Source organism: Lepisma saccharinum, chromosome 4 (assembly GCF_977018435.1).
Source record: "Lepisma saccharinum chromosome 4, izLepSacc3.1, whole genome shotgun sequence".
NCBI lineage: Eukaryota > Metazoa > Arthropoda > Insecta > Zygentoma > Lepismatidae > Lepisma > Lepisma saccharinum.
In genome coordinates, this window is record NC_139232.1 from 18,260,364 (window position 1) to 18,280,571 (window position 20,208).

At 40.2% G+C, this 20,208-nt stretch overlaps 1 protein-coding gene across 1 annotated transcript in view; it reads left to right on the top strand.

Annotated features, from left to right (window-relative positions):
- LOC145987112 (uncharacterized) overlaps positions 1-10,849 on the top strand; it is a 30,495-nt gene extending 19,646 nt beyond the window's left edge. Inside the window, exons 7-9 of the mRNA XM_083121587.1 lie at positions 1,305-1,488; positions 3,350-3,478; positions 6,047-10,849. Of these exons, the coding sequence (XP_082977713.1) occupies positions 1,305-1,488; positions 3,350-3,359 (194 nt within the window). The 3' untranslated portion in view covers positions 3,360-3,478; positions 6,047-10,849. The remainder of the gene's footprint in view (positions 1-1,304; positions 1,489-3,349; positions 3,479-6,046) is intronic.
- Positions 10,850-20,208: the final 9,359 nt, after the last annotated feature.

Below are 20,208 nucleotides of genomic sequence, written 5' to 3' on the forward strand. Positions count from 1 at the left end.
TGTCTGCAGTTAAATCGTCGACACTGCGGTCCTTGTTAAGTCGAGATTTTTTATCCTGTATATATATGCCACCATGCTTCACACATAAACGGTTACTAGCGACAGTAATATTTTCTGGAAAGGAACGATACAATGTGTTGTGATTGATTGATTGAATTGCTTTATTTTACTTCGCGTTTTGTGCCACTTTTGGCTAATTTGCGAAGATGGGGATGAGTGATGATATGATGAAATTGATGAATGGACACTCACAAATATCCATGCTCGCGCCAGGATCCTTACTTTTATCTCTCTCTCTCTCTCTCTCTCTCTCGTTCTGTCTTTTTAGAGGTTCTAAATTGATTCTATTTGCTGGCATCTCCTGCCTTTACCAAGAAGGGAAGATCCTTCTGCCTCTGTCGTCGATGTGTAATAAGCAGCTTACCTTGTGTCCTGCCCCTGCGTTGCCAGAACAACACGACGTCTTTGCCTTCATTTAGTTCCAAATATTTGTATCGTCACGAAGGGGAAAACCTTTGACAGCGAAAGTAGAGACGTGAGAAGCGAGGGAGAGGAATTATGCAGGAGACACTCGGAAACAAGCGAAGGGGAAGCCGGAGCTCTTCTCATCTTGGTTGAGCTGTGCACTCTATCTGCGTCACAAAGATAACAGTGGGAAAATTGTCCATCGGTATTTAAGGAAGGAGTGTTTCATCCGGAACTTGATATGGAAGTTTTCAGGAAAAGGAACGCTTTGCTTTCGTTGACACGGTGTTGTCTTTCTTGTCTCTTATATACAGAGACGAGATTAACGACTAGTGAAATCACGTGCTGTATTAAAACTAACAATAGTTAATATTGAAATATGTATTTATTCATCAACTAATGCAAAATACTTTGGACAGCAGGCTTCTGGAATTTTCCTTTTTTAAAAATTTAAGCAAATGTAAGCTCCGAAAAGGGTGGAGGGAGGAAATCCTGCAGATGGTTGCAGTCCAAGCGCTCCATACTTGTCTCCAACCACGCCTTCCTCTCTGCGAAACACTCTCGCGAGAACAACACGTTTCCATGTAGAATGCAATCTTATGTGAATGCTACAATATGTACTATAAAAGAGTATTAAGAACTTGGGTCACAGTGAAAAGGAAGGAAAGCGTAATAAAATATCATTTCTGACGAAATGGAAGGCAAGATACCAGATATTCACGAACCAGAACGCCATTCCGAGCACTGGGTTCATCTCAATAATAAAAAGTGGTTTAAACGATTGAAACATTGCTTTTAACATACCAACAGAGGTAATCATGTTCTCATTGTCATTTCAGCATCGACTTCGTCTGGTGTTGGTGAACTTCCAGGGATTCCGTGGACGATGTCCGACAGGACTACCAGTTTGTTCTCGTGCGGATTGTTGCGAGAGGGCTTCTCCGTGAGGCAACGACGGGCAAGGGCCGCAATCCTGAGGGCTGCGTTTGGCAGTACCCTGGATGTGCGGCCTTCACTTTCGGAGTGAGTACAAAGCCCTTAGGATTTTCATTTTATGCCCTCTATTTGGAATTACAGCCCTTTGCAGTTTTTCCCATAGCTTTTCACTGCATGCATAGCTTCATAGTTCTTTGTTTTGCCACGATTACACACCAGTGTTGCCACAAGCAGAGGGCACAAGTCCCCTTTGGAAGCGATAAAATTCCCTATTAAGATTAGTAGTAGTAGTAGTACAAATAATAATAATAATTGTTATTATTATTATTATTACGAGTCCGTCCACATAATATAATTTACACATTTCACCAATAAAAGTTACTATCATTTGCAGCCCATATGCTTCAACAGACAAAATTTGCTACATCCTTAAAGCGTCACACACGTAACACACATTTGTAAATGCTTTTGACGCATTCAATTCAGCTTATGCTCTCATACTCTAATTATTTTAATTTGCTAGCAGACAGCACTAAGAGTATTTCATAATCATATATATATATATATGTGTGTGTGTGCAGGGTGATTCAAAAGTCCCAGGACACCCTTTCTTCCCTGCACCGTAAGGTAAATTAACCCCTTGCAATTTGGAAGATTTGACCTCGATCGAATATGGCAGACTTCAAGATGGCGGCCAAGTCCCGGAAGCACCCTCATACATGGGCCCCTTGTCCCGATGTACCCAGGTGAAGTTGAATCTGCCATTACCGCTTCCGTTTCAGAAAAAAAAATGGTGCCATTGGACTTTTGAATCACCCTGTATAATGAAACGAATTCGCTATCAGTCATGCCATTGCCAGTACTCGAACGAGGAAACGTTCTTTAGACGTTGAACGTCCTCCTACTTATAAAAATTCATTTTTCACACCTGTAAGACCTATTTCTAAAAATAGTGATTCGATTTGTAGGGGCTAATAATTATATATAGGCTACATTTAGCTGTTCATTCTTCATTACCGTTTGTACCTCCAGCAACCAATGGACAATCTCACACGCACTGAATACATCCACTTTCCAGGCAGGCAGCAGAGTGTTATGTCAAGCAGCAAGTTTGGCTACTCATGCTTGGCCAATTACTTAATATAAAATGGTTACCGGTCGTTGTTGATCTAGTCAGATGTGCGGGTGTCCCTACCGTTACGATTTTAGAACACATCGTAACAAAGTAATCTTGCGATCTTACTAAAGTAATAAATGCACTTGGACATTGTAATGGACTTGCCCCAATGGAAGTTTTTTACTATAATGGAAAATATTAGAGTTTTCTTACTTTCGGTCGGCATGCATCTACCGTACTATAAAAATCTGGAGGCCTACAAGCGGGACTTAAGTCTATTTGGGGGGGGGGTATCATCTCCGCCTATCCCCCCGCCTGTAGCGCCGTCCCTGTCTATAGCCGCCGCTGGAGTTGTTAACACATCGCGCTACGACGCCAGGGATCCCGGGTTCGAATCCCGGGTCGGGCATGGATGTTTGTGAGTTTCCATTCTCCATCATATGAAACTTCATCCCCATCTTCGCAAATTAGCCAAAAGCGTCACAAAAGCGAACTAAAATAAAGCAAATCAATCAATCAACCATTTTTCTAAAGGCCGAAGGGTATTGAAAGAAAAAAACTGAAAATTTCGCGATCTCTTTGGGAAACGGAGAATTTATTCAGTTCCGAACGCGGGAATTATATAAAAAAATATCTTCCCAACATAGATCTGTTCCGCACACCCATTATTACAGTAATCTAAAACCTTCTCTCGTTATTTTGTTGGACATGACAGTTAATTTCTGTAACTTGCAGCCTGCACTACAGAAAAAAACAATATTCTTTGTAATACAATATTGCTACAATTTCTCCATTCGAATGACATGAAGTCTCTCTCTCTCTCTGTTGCAGAACCGAATAAAGCTGATCCTTCCTTCGAGGCGTCCAAGCAGCGTAACAGACACAGGAAACTCCAACTGGCTGCAGCCGCCACTCACGCGACCACCACTTCTTCATCAGACTCGTGCGCTGCTGAACAAGGTAAGCGATCTCCTTTACTAAATAACGGGAACATTGGAGTGGCGGCAAGTGGGGCGATGTTCCAATCCTCTTTGAAGTAAGGTTTTGCCCAGTATAAGCACATTCATTTTGAGGGAGGTGTAAATGTATTTGTACAGTGGGATCCATTAGTATTCCCATGCAAATTGTCCATCACCATGTTCGTGCACTTTATTTGACCCAATAGGAGCTTCAAGAATTTAAAGAAAACTAAAAATAAGCTGTTGACAACTTCTGCACCAGCATACATAAAAATCCATCGCTCAAAAGCACATAAGATGTACGAGAAAAATTAACGAAAATAGTCTTGGGCAATTTCCACGGTAATCTCGTTGTAGAGTTGGTCTTTGTAATCCATGTTATACAAACTTACAGTGTTTGCTCGATAGGTCAAGGATGACACAAAGATGCCCCGGAGAGAGGCCGGTCTGATACTGACGCAAGAACTAGGCAACGCAGCCCGATTGAATGCACACCAAATTCCGTCGTTAATTTATGTACCGTGGCAACATCTGCATGTGACTTAACTAGAATGCTGACGTCATCGGCGTAGGCTAAAGTTTAGAGATTTCGACAGAATAGTAATGCCTTGTAACCGAGCTTCCAGTAATGGAAGCGGGGGACTTAGCGAAATACAAAATGCTAACATTGATAAGGGATAGGACAGTCGTACTCCTGTAGTAATACGAAGCGATGTTGTCAGGAAGCCATTAATCTGTATTTCCGATTCGGCGTTGTTATAAAGCCCTTGTAGGGCTGAGAGAAATGTCCCCCGTATTCCTAATTTTTGGAATACGTGAAACATGTAGTTATGGTTCAGAGAGTCAAACGCACGTTCGAAATCCAGAGCTAGAATCGCTTGATCACGTGAACTTCTCTTATTTTTATTACTGGTAACCACCTCACGCAGCGTTTGCAGGACGGCATAGATGTTTTTTGTTTCCGCCATATACATATTGTGTATCACCCAGCAAGTTGACAGAGTGCGGCATTAGTCGTGCAAGCATACAGCGTGAGAAAATTTTATAGTCTGCGCACAGTAGTGTAGAGACTTCTTCTCGTTCGCCTGGTCTACAGTTAGCTGATACGGATAATAAATCGAAGGTACTTTGTGACGCAGTGACGGGGTAACATAGAACCGGTCCAGGCGGGAGGCACAATTATCTATGTTTATCTGTCCAAACGTCCACAAATTTAAAACCCGACACCAATTTTTGTAGGGAATTTGATGTGGAAAAACCAGGACGTTGAACTTGTGGGAGCAGTACGCAATTTAAGTCCCCGCCACATATGATCTTTCTTTGAACCTGCAATTCTGTCGCAAGAAAAAATATTTCTCTGTTGTCTCTGATGAGTACCGGATGAGGCATATATACTATATTGTAAATAAAAAAATGCCACTTTCGCACATATAATTCACCCGTTTGGATGACACGCAATGTTAGTGATCGGCACAATGTTTTTCGCGAGAAGAGCAGTCCCTGTTGCCTGAAAATGTGCATTGTTATACACTACTGTGGATGGGGGCAAGTCAAAGTTTGTCACTTGGACCTCCTGAAGGAAGGCTATATCGAGAGACGACTGGTTGAAAAAGTCACCCAGACCCTCTTCTTTATTCCGGTTTTGCAGTTTGTTAATGTTAATCGTGGCTATTCGGAGTGTTGTAAACATAGCTAATTGGGTATTCCTAAACCTTATCAGGGACGCTTTAGCCCCCTTACTGTCAAGCAGCTCGTTGTATAGGACGAATATATTGTGTTTCTTAGACTGTAAGTTGAGTAGGTGGTCGATGAACACGTTGATATACTGCCAAGTGAAAATAAAAAATAAATATTGAACAATTCAAAGAGCTTATGGGTCGAATATCTACAAAATTCCCTGTAAATTTGATATTTCTTTTTTCCTGTTCAATTTCAATTTATTCTCATGTGCCAAGGGAAGTTTTCCTTCATATGGCAACGCTATACGAAAGTGACCAACGAAGCTTCCTGCCTCTCACACCCCTTCTAATGTTATAGTAGAACCACTGGCCAAAGAGCCAGCGAAGACCCGCCACTCCTGTGCATCATACTCCCGCATGGAGGGGAGGGGTAGAGTAAAGCATGCTTCCTTATTGCTGATTGGTTGGTTGATTTGGTGTTTTAAGTCCACTTTTAGCACAGTAAGGCTAATCGGGACTGGACCTACCACTATGTGCCTCCACCGAGTATCGAAACCGGGACCCCTTGATTACAAGGCGACGATCGAGGAGGCCCACCATATTGCCTGAATTGAACTGATGGAGGGGAAGGCGTGCGGAGACTTTTGGCCGAAGGTTCTTTTTCCTTCTGGTCTGTATGCAATTCCGCTGCTCTTTCTGGAGTCCATTTATACACGCGACAGTGCTCTTTCGCAAATACGGAGAGTTGATCACATCTGATCTAATCATTCGATTTTGTGCAGTATCAAAGGCATATTACTATACTATATAAACAAATAATATTCGCAGTTTGCAGGTTTCAAAGGTAGGTTGATAATGCATTCCTTTATGTCACGCTTGTTTTCGAACAGATAAGATATGGACTCATCCCCAGTTCCCCCTAGATGGCAACAGTTCTGCCAGAAAGAAGAAAAGAGAAGAAAGAAGTCATGAACGCACGACTTTCCCAGACAGCCTTTACAGTACGCAGCTTGTATCATCGACTAAAAGAATAATGATTTTCACTTCTGACCCATGCTGTCCTGGAGTCTCTCATGCAAGAAACTCGAAACGCCAGCAGAGGTTGCTGACAACAGAAACGCCGCTAGGAATCCTTTCTGCTCAAGGGCAGACACGCCTGGCTGCTGGTGACGGAAGCAGCTCCGGATCCAGCAGCCCACTCTTCATCCCGAAGCGACCACAACGCAACATTACAGTTTATCCATTGAAGAATGGGGCTACGGATGATAACTCTTACGTATGGAGAGCAGAGTTACCAGGAGGAGAGCGAATATTCAAGCTCGCTCGAGTCCACTCCAAGAACCCACGAAGAAGGCGAGATCGCCATTATAAAATCTGAAGAGCAAGGAGCTCACCCACGTCATTCACGTGTAGCCACCTCTTTGCCTTCCATTAGCAGGCCGAAGCAATTGCCCGATAGCGATAGCGCCACTGGATCAAGGAGCCTGCTATTCATCCCAAAGCGACCACCAGGTTGTCTATTGACCAAAAAGATTTCTAATGAGTTGAAACACCACATGAACATACCATATAAAGAGCAAAGCTTCCAGGAGGAGAGTGAATATTCAAGTTCCCTCCTGTCATCCCCTCGGGTGTATGAAGAACTCGAGTATATAATTGCGAAGACTGAATAGTTAAAACCACACCCAGGTCTTATTACTTTGATTATCTCGAGTGGACATTGTTTTCAAAAAGGAAAACAGTCTTCAACAGTAGACGGTGTCCGAATCTCAGGTTTGAAAGGGACTTCGAGTGCACCTGAATTGGGGCTTCAACCGAAAAATTTCACGCGATCACAAAACTAGAGTCACAAAACTAGTCACAACGAGGAACCGATAAATGGGGCGAAAATATCAACCGACACTAAACTAGAATCAAAGATGTGTGCACTCGATGATGGAAAGAAATATCAGTCCATAATGCACACAGAGGAAAATTCCACTCCTCCTTCTAGCGATGATGATGCTGATGTTATTGTGAACAAATCCATTGGTAAGAAAGTAAACGTGACAAACCGAGAAATACGCAATTTCGCCTTAATACAAGACTCTTGAGGCATCCCAACCATGTACGTTACTTCACAACAAAAAATGTAAAAGTGCAGATGAAGGAAAGCCAAGAACTGGAGCAGCAGCGAAAGTGCAACGAATGAAATTTGGGCATGTTCATTCGTTGCAAAATTCAATGACAGCAGACGAAGTATTGGATGGCGATAGTTGTGAACAAAACTGAGGACTTATATACAGAGATGGTAAATACATATTTACCAGATTATGAAAACTTTCATCTAACAGCAGAAAATCTAAATAGTAAAGAGAAACTGACAACGTAGAATCGTTTCAAGTGATCGAAGTCACCAGCAGAAAAACATCAAATCGTTTAAGGCAGGACAGATTTAGAACTTGCAGCCTTTGAAACATCCGTGTGTTATGACCAGGATTCAAATGAAACTAGACTACGCGTAGAATCAAAAATGTCTACAGTCGGTTATTGTAAGAAATGTCATCGTAAGATGCGCTCTGAGAAAAATACGACTCATACCACCGATGACGTAGCGGATATGTAAAAACTCATTAATACAAGACTCTGAGGCTTCGCATCCATGTACGTTAATCCACAACAAAAAAATATCAAAGTTGTGATAAAGGCAAGAACTGAAGCTGAAACAAGAAGACAACGAATGAAATTGGGGGTTTTCATTCGTTTGAAACTTGATTGGCAGCAGACAAAGTATTGGATGGCGACAGTTCTGAACAAAATCAAGGACTTATATACAGAGATGGTAAATACATATTTACCGGATTATGAAAACTTTCATCTAACAGCAGAAAATCTAAATAGTAAAGAGAAACTGACAAGGTAGAATCGTTTCAAGTGATCGAAGTCACCAGCAGAAAAACATCAAATCGTTTAAGGCAGGACAGATTTAGAACTTGCAGCCTTTGAAACATCCGTGTGTTATGACCAGGATTCAACTGAAACTAGACTACACGTAGAATGAAAGATGTCTACAGTCGGTTATTGTAAGAAATGTCATCGTAAGATGCGCTCTGAGAAAAATACGACTCATACCACCGATGACGTAGCGGATGTGTAAAAACGCATTAATACAAGACTCTGAGGCTTCGCATCCATGTACGTTAATCCACAACAAAAAAATATCAAAGTTGTGATAAAGGCAAGAACTGAAGCTGAAACAAGAAGACAACGAATGAAATTGGGGGTTTTCATTCGTTTGAAACTTGATTGGCAGCAGACAAAGTATTGAATGGCGACAGTTCTGAACAAAATCAAGAACTTATATACAGAGATGGTAAATACATATTTACCGGATTATGAAAACTTTCATCTAACAGCAGAAAATCTAAATAGTAAAGAGAAACTGACAAGGTAGAATCGTTTCAAGTGATCGAAGTCACCAGCAGAAAAATATCAAATCGTTTAAGGCAGGACAGATTTAGAACTTGCAGCCTTTGAAACATCCGTGTGTTATGACCAGGATTCAACTGAAACTAGACTACACGTAGAATGAAAGATGTCTACAGTCGGTTATTGTAAGAAATGTCATCGTAAGATGCGCTCTGAGAAAAATACGACTCATACCACCGATGACGTAGCGGATATGTAAAAACTCATTAATACAAGACTCTGAGGCTTCGCATCCATGTACGTTAATCCACAACAAAAAAATATCAAAGTTGTGATAAAGGCAAGAACTGAAGCTGAAACAAGAAGACAACGAATGAAACTGGGGGTTTTCATTCGTTTGAAACTTGATTGGCAGCAGACAAAGTATTGGATGGCGACAGTTCTGAACAAAATCAAGGACTTATATACAGAGATGGTAAATACATATTTACCGGATTATGAAAACTTTCATCTAACAGCAGAAAATCTAAATAGTAAAGAGAAACTGACAAGGTAGAATCGTTTCAAGTGATCGAAGTCACCAGCAGAAAAACATCAAATCGTTTAAGGCAAGACAGATTTAGAACTTGCAGCCTTTGAAACATCCGTGTGTTATGACCAGGATTCAACTGAAACTAGACTACGCGTAGAATGAAAGATGTCTACAGTCGGTTATTGTAAGAAATGTCATCGTAAGATGCGCTCTGAGAAAAATACGACTCATACCACCGATGACGTAGCGGATGTGTAAAAACGCATTAATACAAGACTCTGAGGCTTCGCATCCATGTACGTTAATCCACAACAAAAAAATATCAAAGTTGTGATAAAGGCAAGAACTGAAGCTGAAACAAGAAGACAACGAATGAAATTGGGGGTTTTCATTCGTTTGAAACTTGATTGGCAGCAGACAAAGTATTGGATGGCGACAGTTCTGAACAAAATCAAGAACTTATATACAGAGATGGTAAATACATATTTACCGGATTATGAAAACTTTCATCTAACAGCAGAAAATCTAAATAGTAAAGAGAAACTGACAACGTAGAATCGTTTCAAGTGATCGAAGTCACCAGCAGAAAAACATCAAATCGTTTAAGGCAGGACAGATTTAGAACTTGCAGCCTTTGAAACATCCGTGTGTTATGACCAGGATTCAACTGAAACTAGACTACGCGTAGAATCAAAAATGTCTACAGTCGGTTATTGTAAGAAATGTCATCGTAAGATGCGCTCTGAGAAAAATACGACTCATACCACCGATGACGTAGCGGATGTGTAAAAAAGCTTTAATACAAGACTCTGAGGCTTTGGTCCTAAACTTTCTCCCATTACACCGAGAAAAGAGCCTGAACGTGGAGTCGGGAAGAGCCTTTCCCCGAAAGGCAATGTTTTGCGACATAGTTCGAACAGTAGTGAACTCTCTTCTATCGTGGCGAGGGAAAATGATGGCGACGAAGATCCCCCACAGCAACCTGAAAGAACAAGTCAGAGCTCTCACACAGAGTCAATTATAGAATCATTAACTGCATCAGAAGCAGAGGAGGAAATAATATTTGCTATCGTCCAACATAATAGAGATAAAGTTTTGTGAAAGTGTTGTTAGAATGCGAAGTGCGGAACAAAGAAGACGTTCAAATGAAACTATCGCTTAAGAATGTGACATTCCAGGGGTAGTACCTCTTGATAGGTGCACTGATAAGACACCGATGAAACCTAAGAGTTTTTCTTCAGTGAACCGTCATACGAGAAACGAATACGGTGAACTGTGTTCAGGAAGGATTTCCTTACACCCGCTGCAAGATGATAATGGCAACAAACAAGTTCTGCGCATAATGACTGATCCAGTGGTCAGGAAGGAGACCTTCAGAGTGAAGCAGTCTCTGCTAAGGGAGAAAAGCTCATGTGAAGGAAGTCGCGCTAGAGAGAACGACACCAAAGAAGTGAATACACCAGCACAATTAATGAGGGACAAATGCGTTGGGGACGAAGAAACAGCGTCGCAAGTTAAGAACAAACATGAAAGCCAGCAGAGGAGGTCGACGCTGAGAAGGCTCCTGTGTCCTTGCTGTAACGCTGCAACCAGCCCGGAATTGTCTCGAAGGAAATAATCAGCTTTTAATATGAAGATTCTGTATAAATTACGAAATTTTATTTGGCAGTGTTCCTTATTGCAAGGGAAATCTTTGCTGTTTTTAAACATGTGATGCTCGTTCCCACATGTATGTAGTTGATTCATTTATAATGTAGGTGCATATTACTAATAGACAGAAAATTGTATATATTTGTTGACAATAAAATATCAAAATAAAATGAAGATTTTGCTCTTACCATTCGTAACCTTAAACTGAAAGTATGTTGTATTTTATTCTAAAAATACTGATTGTATTCATATTGGAACGTGGTATTCGATTCTTTAATTGATGTTTTTCTGCGTATTACGTTAATGGTGACAGTGATGAGGATGACATGAGATGAAAGGACAAACGCCCATGTTCTGGCAACATATTGCAATATAGAACAAGAATGCCTATCAATTTGAAAATTAACTGGTTCGAATCCCATTTAAGTCCGAACGTATCATTGTATTTATCATATCATTCATTACATTTCACCCTTCATCTTCATCTTCGTGATCAATGTAAGTTGTAGAAAGTGAACGCAAAATAAGAAGATATTTTTAAATATAATTTTAAGAGTTTCTATCTGTATATACTGATGGTGCGAAACTCACTATCTACTCTTCACCTACATTTACTCCGCCCAAAATTACTCTGCTACAGTTATACATTCTACAAAGTAACTCAGTTATAGTTACAGTTACAGTTTACTACAGATAAAATATAACTCACTAATCATGTTCATAGTTGAATTGCTAGAAATATGTTAGATTTGTTTACGGACGACAACAAAAAAATGATCAATAATCTTCATGACTTGTTAATGATGATGTATTTTAAATATAAAAGTATACAGTTAATTCAATCCAAAACATATCTTAAAAGAAAGATTAAAATTTTGTATATCTTCATTCCATTTTGCAAAAACAGAAACAATACAAGCTTTGACATGTTCAGCTGGATTGTCTAGATTGTATACACACTAGGGTGGTCTATCATAACATGTGAAAAACCTTCCTTTAGACAATTCCAACGCATAGTTGCTAATTTTGTTCCATTAGATCTAGACATACTCTGTGCAAAATTTTGTGTCAATAGAAAAATATTTAGGGGTCGCTCAAGGTCCTCAAAAATGTTCTATACCAGCTATATGCTATGTCAAGTATCAAACAGTATTGTATATATTAATATCATGTTGGTATAAAACGTAAAACAAATAGATTATTTTACATTACTTTTTAACGTTCAAATAGGTATATTAACTTTACTAATAGAATGAAACAAGTGTACAAAGACAGACAACACTGGATAAAAGTCTTGCAACAGCGGAATTGCATCATTACCTCAGTTTGAGTCAAAGGTTCATGAGAGCAAACGTGGGGGACTGATCGTGAGGAAGAAGAAATTTAGAAAGTTCTTCAGAAGTACAGTAAATATTTTAATGAACTTCAACTACTAATCAATTCGTTGTTTCAAATTTGTGTGTTCATTTCTTGTACAAGTGAGGCGGGAAGGGGGGGGGGGTGGAAGTGTCCCTTTGCATTTCTTCCAATCTGAGATTCTGTCAACCTTTCGGACATAAAGTTCACGATGCTCACCGCAGCTACGGCCACAGCTAATGGCCAGAATCTTGACAGCTGAACACTATAAAATTCCACAGTGAAGATAAAGCGAGCTGCCCATCAATAAATCATTGACAAAACGTGTGCGTGAGGAAGTTTGTAACACCTAAAAGTTCCTTTAGTCTTACACTGGAATAGTACGTTGATGAAAGATAGAACAAATCAAACGAATCTCAAGGCAATTGTGGATAGACTTCCAGTACGTACCCATGGGTGTCCGGAAGGGGGAACAAGGGGGGCCGCGGCCCCACCTGGAAAATGAAAGTCAACCAAAAATTATATATTTCACACATATAATTTCATTTTAGCCACAATAATATGTGTTAATTATTGCATGAACATCATAAATTCAAATTTAAGCAATGTTTTTTTCGGGAACAACACTATTTTTGGAGAAAATATGCCTTGTTTGCCCCCTTCCTGAAAAAAATACCTTCGTTGCCCCTCCCTGGAAAAAATCCTGCGGACGTCCATCTACGTACCTGTTACAGGTTATGAAGTTGACAAAATACTAGGTACTGCAAAGGTACCATCTGGAACAGGAGAGGTACAAAGGAAAAACCATTCAGGAGCTAGCTGATCTTTTGGGAGGTGCTTCATGACATTGTGTGCATGAGTTTCGATATAACAGCTTGTAAGACACGAACGATGAGAGTTGTCTGCATTCTGTTGGAACAATGTATTTCAAAAAAGTACAGGCACCACATCCACAAACAGCAAGGAACAAATTGGAGGCCCATTTGCAGTATCTTGGAGCTGAGCTGGTTAAGAGAGAAGGTATCTTCCAAGGAAAAGCAAGAAATGATAACTTGTCTTAAGGCTTGTGATGAAAACTGGAGTTCAATATGCATGAAACTGACAGACTCCCAAAGCTTAGAAATGTAGGATCTGTTTGAATTGATTAAGCCAGTCTTAATCAATCAGCAGCTTATGTTTGCTTTCAGCTAATGTTTATTTCGGATTCCAGTATGAACCGAAGAGCTGAAGTGACTCGCATAAATTCTAAGAATTCAAAGCAATCGTTGTCACTGAAAGTTGTCAACGGTACTGTTGAACTTTTAATGGCTCTTGTATACAACTTTAATGTACGTGGAAAGTGGCAACACCCCACACACCAATGACCGTTGGACTGTAAAAATTGCAGGCTGTCACCGAGAGCCAGTGCGTGCAGTGCTGCCACGTTCCACGTACATCTTTACTCTGTTCAATAAAAGTCGGCATAAAATAGGTTTCGCAATTCGAATTGACAATAAGAATTAATTTTAAGAAACAGATGCAAAGAGCTTCAAAACAAGACCATGTACGACTAATCAATACTCTGAAAAAGGTGTTTCGTAAAATTGATAAGAACGATTTTTTTTGACAAATTTCGAAAGTCTGAAAATTAAGAATTGTGTTTTAATGTTAAACCCCCCCCCCAATGTTAACGATGTGGGGGCAGAGCCCCCAAATAATTGTGCTTAAGAGGATCTAATGTATTATTTTGCTTCTCTTGTAAAGTTTACTCTGAATTGTGCCACATGAACTTAACTTTAAATACACATTTGAAATGTTCTAGACCATCAACTTTGGGGGGGGGGGGCTGAGACCGCTAAACCACCAACTTTGGAGGGGCTATGACCAGAGACAGCAAAACACACAACTTATTACTATATACTAAGTAGGGTGAATGTTCCTAAAGTCAGCCTCCTCCAGTAGTCAGCCACATCACAAAAAATGTACATTTATAAGGGCGCCACTAAACCTTGTCTCTATACTTGGTAACAGACTTGGAAAACCATATTCCAGTAGGCAGCCAGCCTTTGTGTGAAAGGCGGTGGCATCTGGTGAAGAAGGAATGAACCATCCAGTGGAGTTATTTGTGTTACTGATGCAAACACGTGTCTTTTCCAACGAAAAAAGTAACAACAGCAACTGTGATAACAAATAGGTATCAAGGTTATTTAGTGAAGAATTACCAAATATTTTGTTTCTAGTTGTGTCAGAAGTAATAAGGATTTGTTTCAAAGAAGTTTTAAGCTGTATATTAATGTCTGTGTGTCGATAGTGGGGAGGCTGAGTACAGGGTTGTGAATTCTGGCTTCCTGTCAGTGATCAGCCTTGGGGGGCTGACTACTGGATTTAACCTTGGTTTGCTCGTTGGGATTATCTACCATGTTCTGGACATAGAACAGTAATCCCTGTAACATGGTTCTGTTTAAAATGCTATGAGACAAATCCTTCCAGTGGTCAGCCCCATATCACGAAAGTGGCTGACTACTGGTGCCAGCTTATTCTGAGTCAGCCCCCTCTGCTGAAGAAGGAAAATCACAGGCATTTAAAAATTCTAGCTATTATAAAGTGCCTCTTTCACCTGTCGCAATAATTGCATTGATAAGCAGGTTGTTTATTCGGTATGAGCACATATTAAAATAAGAAAATACATTGAAATTGTAAGCTGGAAGTTGTAGTCATATTATAATTAGCCTACAGGTAACTGAATGAGGGGGAGTAGGTCAACAATAATTTACTTTTCATGCTTTTCCATTGATTCACATGATGTAGGGAGTAGGGGAGTAGGGGAGTAGTGGAGTAGTGCATGCCTAACTGACTGAGCCACTAAGGCCGTAGACTACACAACAGTGTGCAGAATGCTTTGGAGCAGATGTCTTTGACCACAAACTTACAAGAAGGTAATACCAATATTCAAGTGAAACCAACAAGAGATGAATGTGATGTTGCAATTGTTGTAATTAAACACTTCCAAGCTAGACTTGAGAGAAGAGGCATTGATGTGGCAGCAGTTGTTGAAGAAATCAGCAGTGCAACAGTGACTTCAGGAGAAAATGAAACTAATTACATGCGTTTCAACAGACTCTTTTGCCTCTACCTGTGTGTTCAGTCAGAAATGCATGAGGTTCTCCCCGTTCCACCAGATGACGCAGACAGCCTTTCTGCTGATATTCAGATTGATTCTGACTTGGCAAATCTTGCGCCTGGAATGTATCAAGGAACTAACTACCAGTGGACTTCTAGAGCCTACTTTTGATCTGACACACAGTGAATCAGGAATAGTTACTCTTCCAACCAGTTTCCTTTCCCCAGTAGCTAATTCTTCAGGTGGAGCAGTACAGTACCTACCACCAACTGTTTCTTCCTCACCAGAAACGACAGGACATTCTCAAGCAACAGTTTCCCCACCAGAAACAAGACTTTCTCATCAGCAGCAACTACTGGGATGCATGAATCTCTCTCTCCACCTCCAACAACAGTGTGTCCATTAGACACAACTCCTCCATCACCAACAGTCCCTTCACCAGGAGGATTTGACAGCCATCTGTTTTGGCCTGGTCTTATAACAAGAAAGGAACCAAAGGACAGAAAAAGGAAAGAATTCCACACGCAATATTGTCAGAGGCATGGAGAAAACATGTGGCAGAAAAGTTAGAAATAAAGAAGAAAACTGAAGAAGAAAAGACCATACGGAACATCACAAGAGAAAAGAGAAAACTGGAAAGTTCAAAGACAAAATCTCAAAAGAGACACTGACCTGGCCCATCTAACAGTAGCACTGGAGAAAGGAAAGACAGTCATGAAAAATGTACAATGTGTGATGAAGATTTAATAAGTGATGTCGAAGATGATGATCTTGAAAACATTGGTTGTGATTACTGCATTCGCTGGTTCCACCTGTAATGTACAGAGCTGTGTAACTTGCCTTATAGAGATGTATCTCAGTGTGTGCTTAGTTGGGCCAAACAATGAATGGTTCTCACAAAAGTATTTTTTTCTTTCATAAAACCTATACTAGGGCCTATCCTTAATGTTAAAAAAAACAACAGTCTGTGTGAAGTCAGGTGCTCTTAATGTCACCCATAAGTATACCTATTTAATGTTACTAGGCAGACATAATATTACTTACATGATAAGTTAACCTTCATTTTTTAAATATATACTCTCTTAAAATGTTTTATGCATAAAAAACAGCTCTGTGAAACAATATCTGACCTGGGGCAACCTATATTATCTTTGTGCAGTTGCAGGCTGACTACTAGTGTTGACCATGGCTGACTTCTGAATTTCAGTGGCTGAGTACTGGGATTTTTGCTCTCTTTACAATGTAAGCTCAATTGCTATATTTTGTGGTTTATTTGTGCTATAATAAATACTGCAGACATAAAACTGCAAATCTCCATTTTATTTACATCCTGATCACTAGAAAATGTACTGGGATTTTTATTTACGCGAAATCACTGAAATAAAAAAATTCTCTTAAAAGGCTGACTACTGGCAAAATCACCGTATATAATTATGAGTATTGTTAACAATTTTACTAAAAAGAGTTTCAAAAGACGATATGCATGATCTAGGGGAGTGGATGGGACGTTCAGGCTACAAATGGCTCTCACGTGATATTCAGAACGAGATCGTTGATATATTAGGGATATCTGTCTTGCGCTCCGTGGTAGCAGATATTAAAAGTCGGGAATATTTTGCTATTATGGTTGACGAAACTTGTGGCATATCCATCCGTGAACAATTTACATTCTGCATTCGAACTGTGAATGAAAATTTTGATATTTTTGAGGAATTCATGGGCTTTACGAGATTCCGAACTCTGAAGCCAAAACTTAAAAAAGGGTGGGCGTGAGTCATTCATTAATTTATTTCAGTGATCAGAGCCCCCAATAATTTTGACAAGTCGGCGCCACTGATCCGACCTTATGAATGGCCAGCTGTAGCCTGTAGAAGCAGGGCCGCAGAATGATTTCACTGGTTACTCAGCACATTCCCAAAAGTTATTCGGTGGAATGCTTCAATTACAGCCATCATATCATCATTGATGTAAAAATTAAATTAGATGTATAAGTTACTTATAAGACTGAATAACAAAGGAGGGAAAATAAAATGATGTAGAAAATACATAAAATAAAGTGGATATAACTAGGAAATACAGAAGAGAAAGAATGGTGTAAAAGAGGAAAGGAAGTGATGTAGGATGGTAGAAGTTGGTTTCTAAGTGCACTTTATGTACAGATAGGCTGATTGGGACTGGACCTACAAGTTTAAAGTGGAATCCGCACTACTATACCCCGTCCCAGATAACTTTAGAGCAGGGCCGCGCATATCGGTAGAGGAGGAGGAGGAAAATCGAGTGGTGAAAGCGCAGCGTTGCCAACCGTACTGTCCTTACCGTACATGTATGGAAATTTCATAGCATGTACGAATGTACGGTCAAGACCTTAGTCCGTACGCTAAATGCACGGCTTGTCGAAATTTGCTCTTGCAGTTTTATTCCTAATATTTTCCTAAGAAATTCTTAAACCAATAGTATGGACCTGGAGATAAAAATACGGGCCGTTGTCATGTGCGTTCGATATTATCCTTTTCAAAAGTTTGAAACGCTTACAGAGAGAACGGGTAACTCCCGTCGCCATTACACAATCCCGTTTCTCTCACTGTTCATTGGTGGAGCCATCTCGCCTCAGAGACTTGTTCTCGTTCGCTTTTTCTACAGTTAGCTGGTACGGAGTTGACATGCCTTCACTGGGTATCGAATCCGGGACCTCGTAATTACAAAGTGACAATGTTACCACTGAGCCTTCGTGCATGCCCTTAATGTATCATGGGTAGAAGAGAGTAGAAAATAATGTTGGAACCAATGCGTGTTTGTAACACACAGGAAACGATGGATCAAGTAACAGGAGAGGAAATAAAAATATAACAAGTATTTGAAAGAAGACTTAAATTAATTCAGCAAGACTGCAGACAAGAAAATTATGAGGTACGTATTAAAAAGAGGAAAGCAAACACAAGGTATAATAAATATATGACATCGCAGAAAGGATTAACATGTATTTACGAGTAACGAAATGAAAGTACGTAAATCCCGGGTGATCAAAGAAACACCTTGAAATTATATTTTTGTCTTTTCCGTCGAAATGCAGGAAAGGTCACAGGAACACTTGAACCAATCTGTTTGGTCCAGTTGCCATGGTGAGGTGAAATTATGCTGCCTAACTTATGCCTGACAGGTGGGAAAGGTAAATACAAAAATACCAAGGGGCGGCTAAGCCTAACGGTCTTCGCAGGCTAGGAAATGAATGAGTCTCTAATTCTCTTTCTCTACCTGAACTGTTTTCACAGCAGAAGGTGTTATTTACAACTTAGCAAAAATAAGGCGTGTGGCAACACTGCTTTTTGCACTTCGAAACTCACACATCTGGAGAAAAAAAGTCTGGTATTGTTCTTTGATCGTGTGGGCTTTAGTTGGGATATAAAAGAGAAAAGTAATGTTACGTGTCCAATATTGAAATATTGTATACAAAAGTAGAAAAAATAATTCAGAGTCTTAAAGGTGAAGAACATTGTAAGAAATTTAGAGAACAATATAAAATGGTGATGTGGTAGGTCTACAGGAAATTTTCAACATGACTTGTATTGTGCAACAACGAAGTTTTGGACAGTAAGAACAAAAATAACTGGAACCAAATTGTGATTAACTTTTACATTTCAATATCAACTTCGGTCTTTATAATCAAATTTAAATATTCGTTTTCGGTGTTAGTGAATACATTTTCTTACTTCTTTTTTTACCGTTATTGCAGAATAACTGAAATTCTGACATTACCATATAAAATATAAGCAACAGAAATAAATTCCTTAGAAAAATATTTGGATCTGAAAGAGTTGAGGAGACAGGTGAGTGGAGAAGGTTACGTAGTTTAGAACTTCATAATTTGTATTTCTGTCTAGATATTATTAGAATAATTAAATCAAGAAGCCTTAGGTGGGCAGGCTATTTGGCATGAATGGGAAAGGAAAGAAGAGTTTACAGGATTGTTGTGGGAAAACCAGATGGTAAGAGACCTGTAGGAAGGCCAAGACTAACATGGAGGGATAACGTTGAGATGGTCCTAAAGGAAATCGGTAAGGATGAAACAGATTTGATTGATCTTGTCCAGGGTAGGGACAGATGGAAGGCTTGTGTTGATCCAGTCATAAACCTTCGGATTTAAGAAGGCTAGAGAGTTAGTTAGTTAGTTAGCAAAGTAGCATAAATAAGCACAGATCTGAAACTGACAACTCCTGCATGTTGCTTTTGTTCATTACGTCGACAACGAAGTGGAAGCGATTTAGGAATTAAAGTGAGACGCGAATATTGAGTCCCCCCGCCACACACACACACACATTCAAAGCCTTAAGCATAAGCGAAATGTGACAATAGCTGGAATATTCAAAGCAAGGATGGCCGAAATAATCGAAGGTAGCGAGAAAGTACTGATGCAACTGCACGTCAAGACTGGAGCTCCTTACACGAACTGTTCTGACTCTTGTCCAAGTGTTCTAGAAGTCCCGCGAGAGACATCTAACTTACTCTAACTCGTGCGAGTACGTCAGAAGTTGTCAGCGCCAACTGAATTAGAGACTGAACCGGTCCGAAGCCTGATCTTGGAGCTCCCGTATCTGAAAAGCTCATCCGATGACAATGACTCATCAAACGAGCAGCTCCTGGCGGCATGCTTCGATTGCCTCAAAGACGTAGATGCAGAGCCCTTATTCTCAGAAGATAAAGATTCCCGAAATGATGCAGATGGTCAACCCCAAGTTCCTGCACAGTAAGAATCCGCCCAAGAAGCAAAGAGACAGCAAGATCTTAAACCGCCTCTGGAACCAACGACAGAAGGAGACAGACAACCTCCCCAAGCTGCACCAGCGCAAGGAGCAGAAGGTTCCTGCTTTGAAGAACGCTACCGAGGACGCGGACTCCACCACCTCATCCAGCGTGATTGTTGTCACCGACAACATCCTACGCACATCCCAGAAGTTCCAATGGACCCGGTGCTCGACATGGTACATTGTATATTCAATATCTGCGCGCAG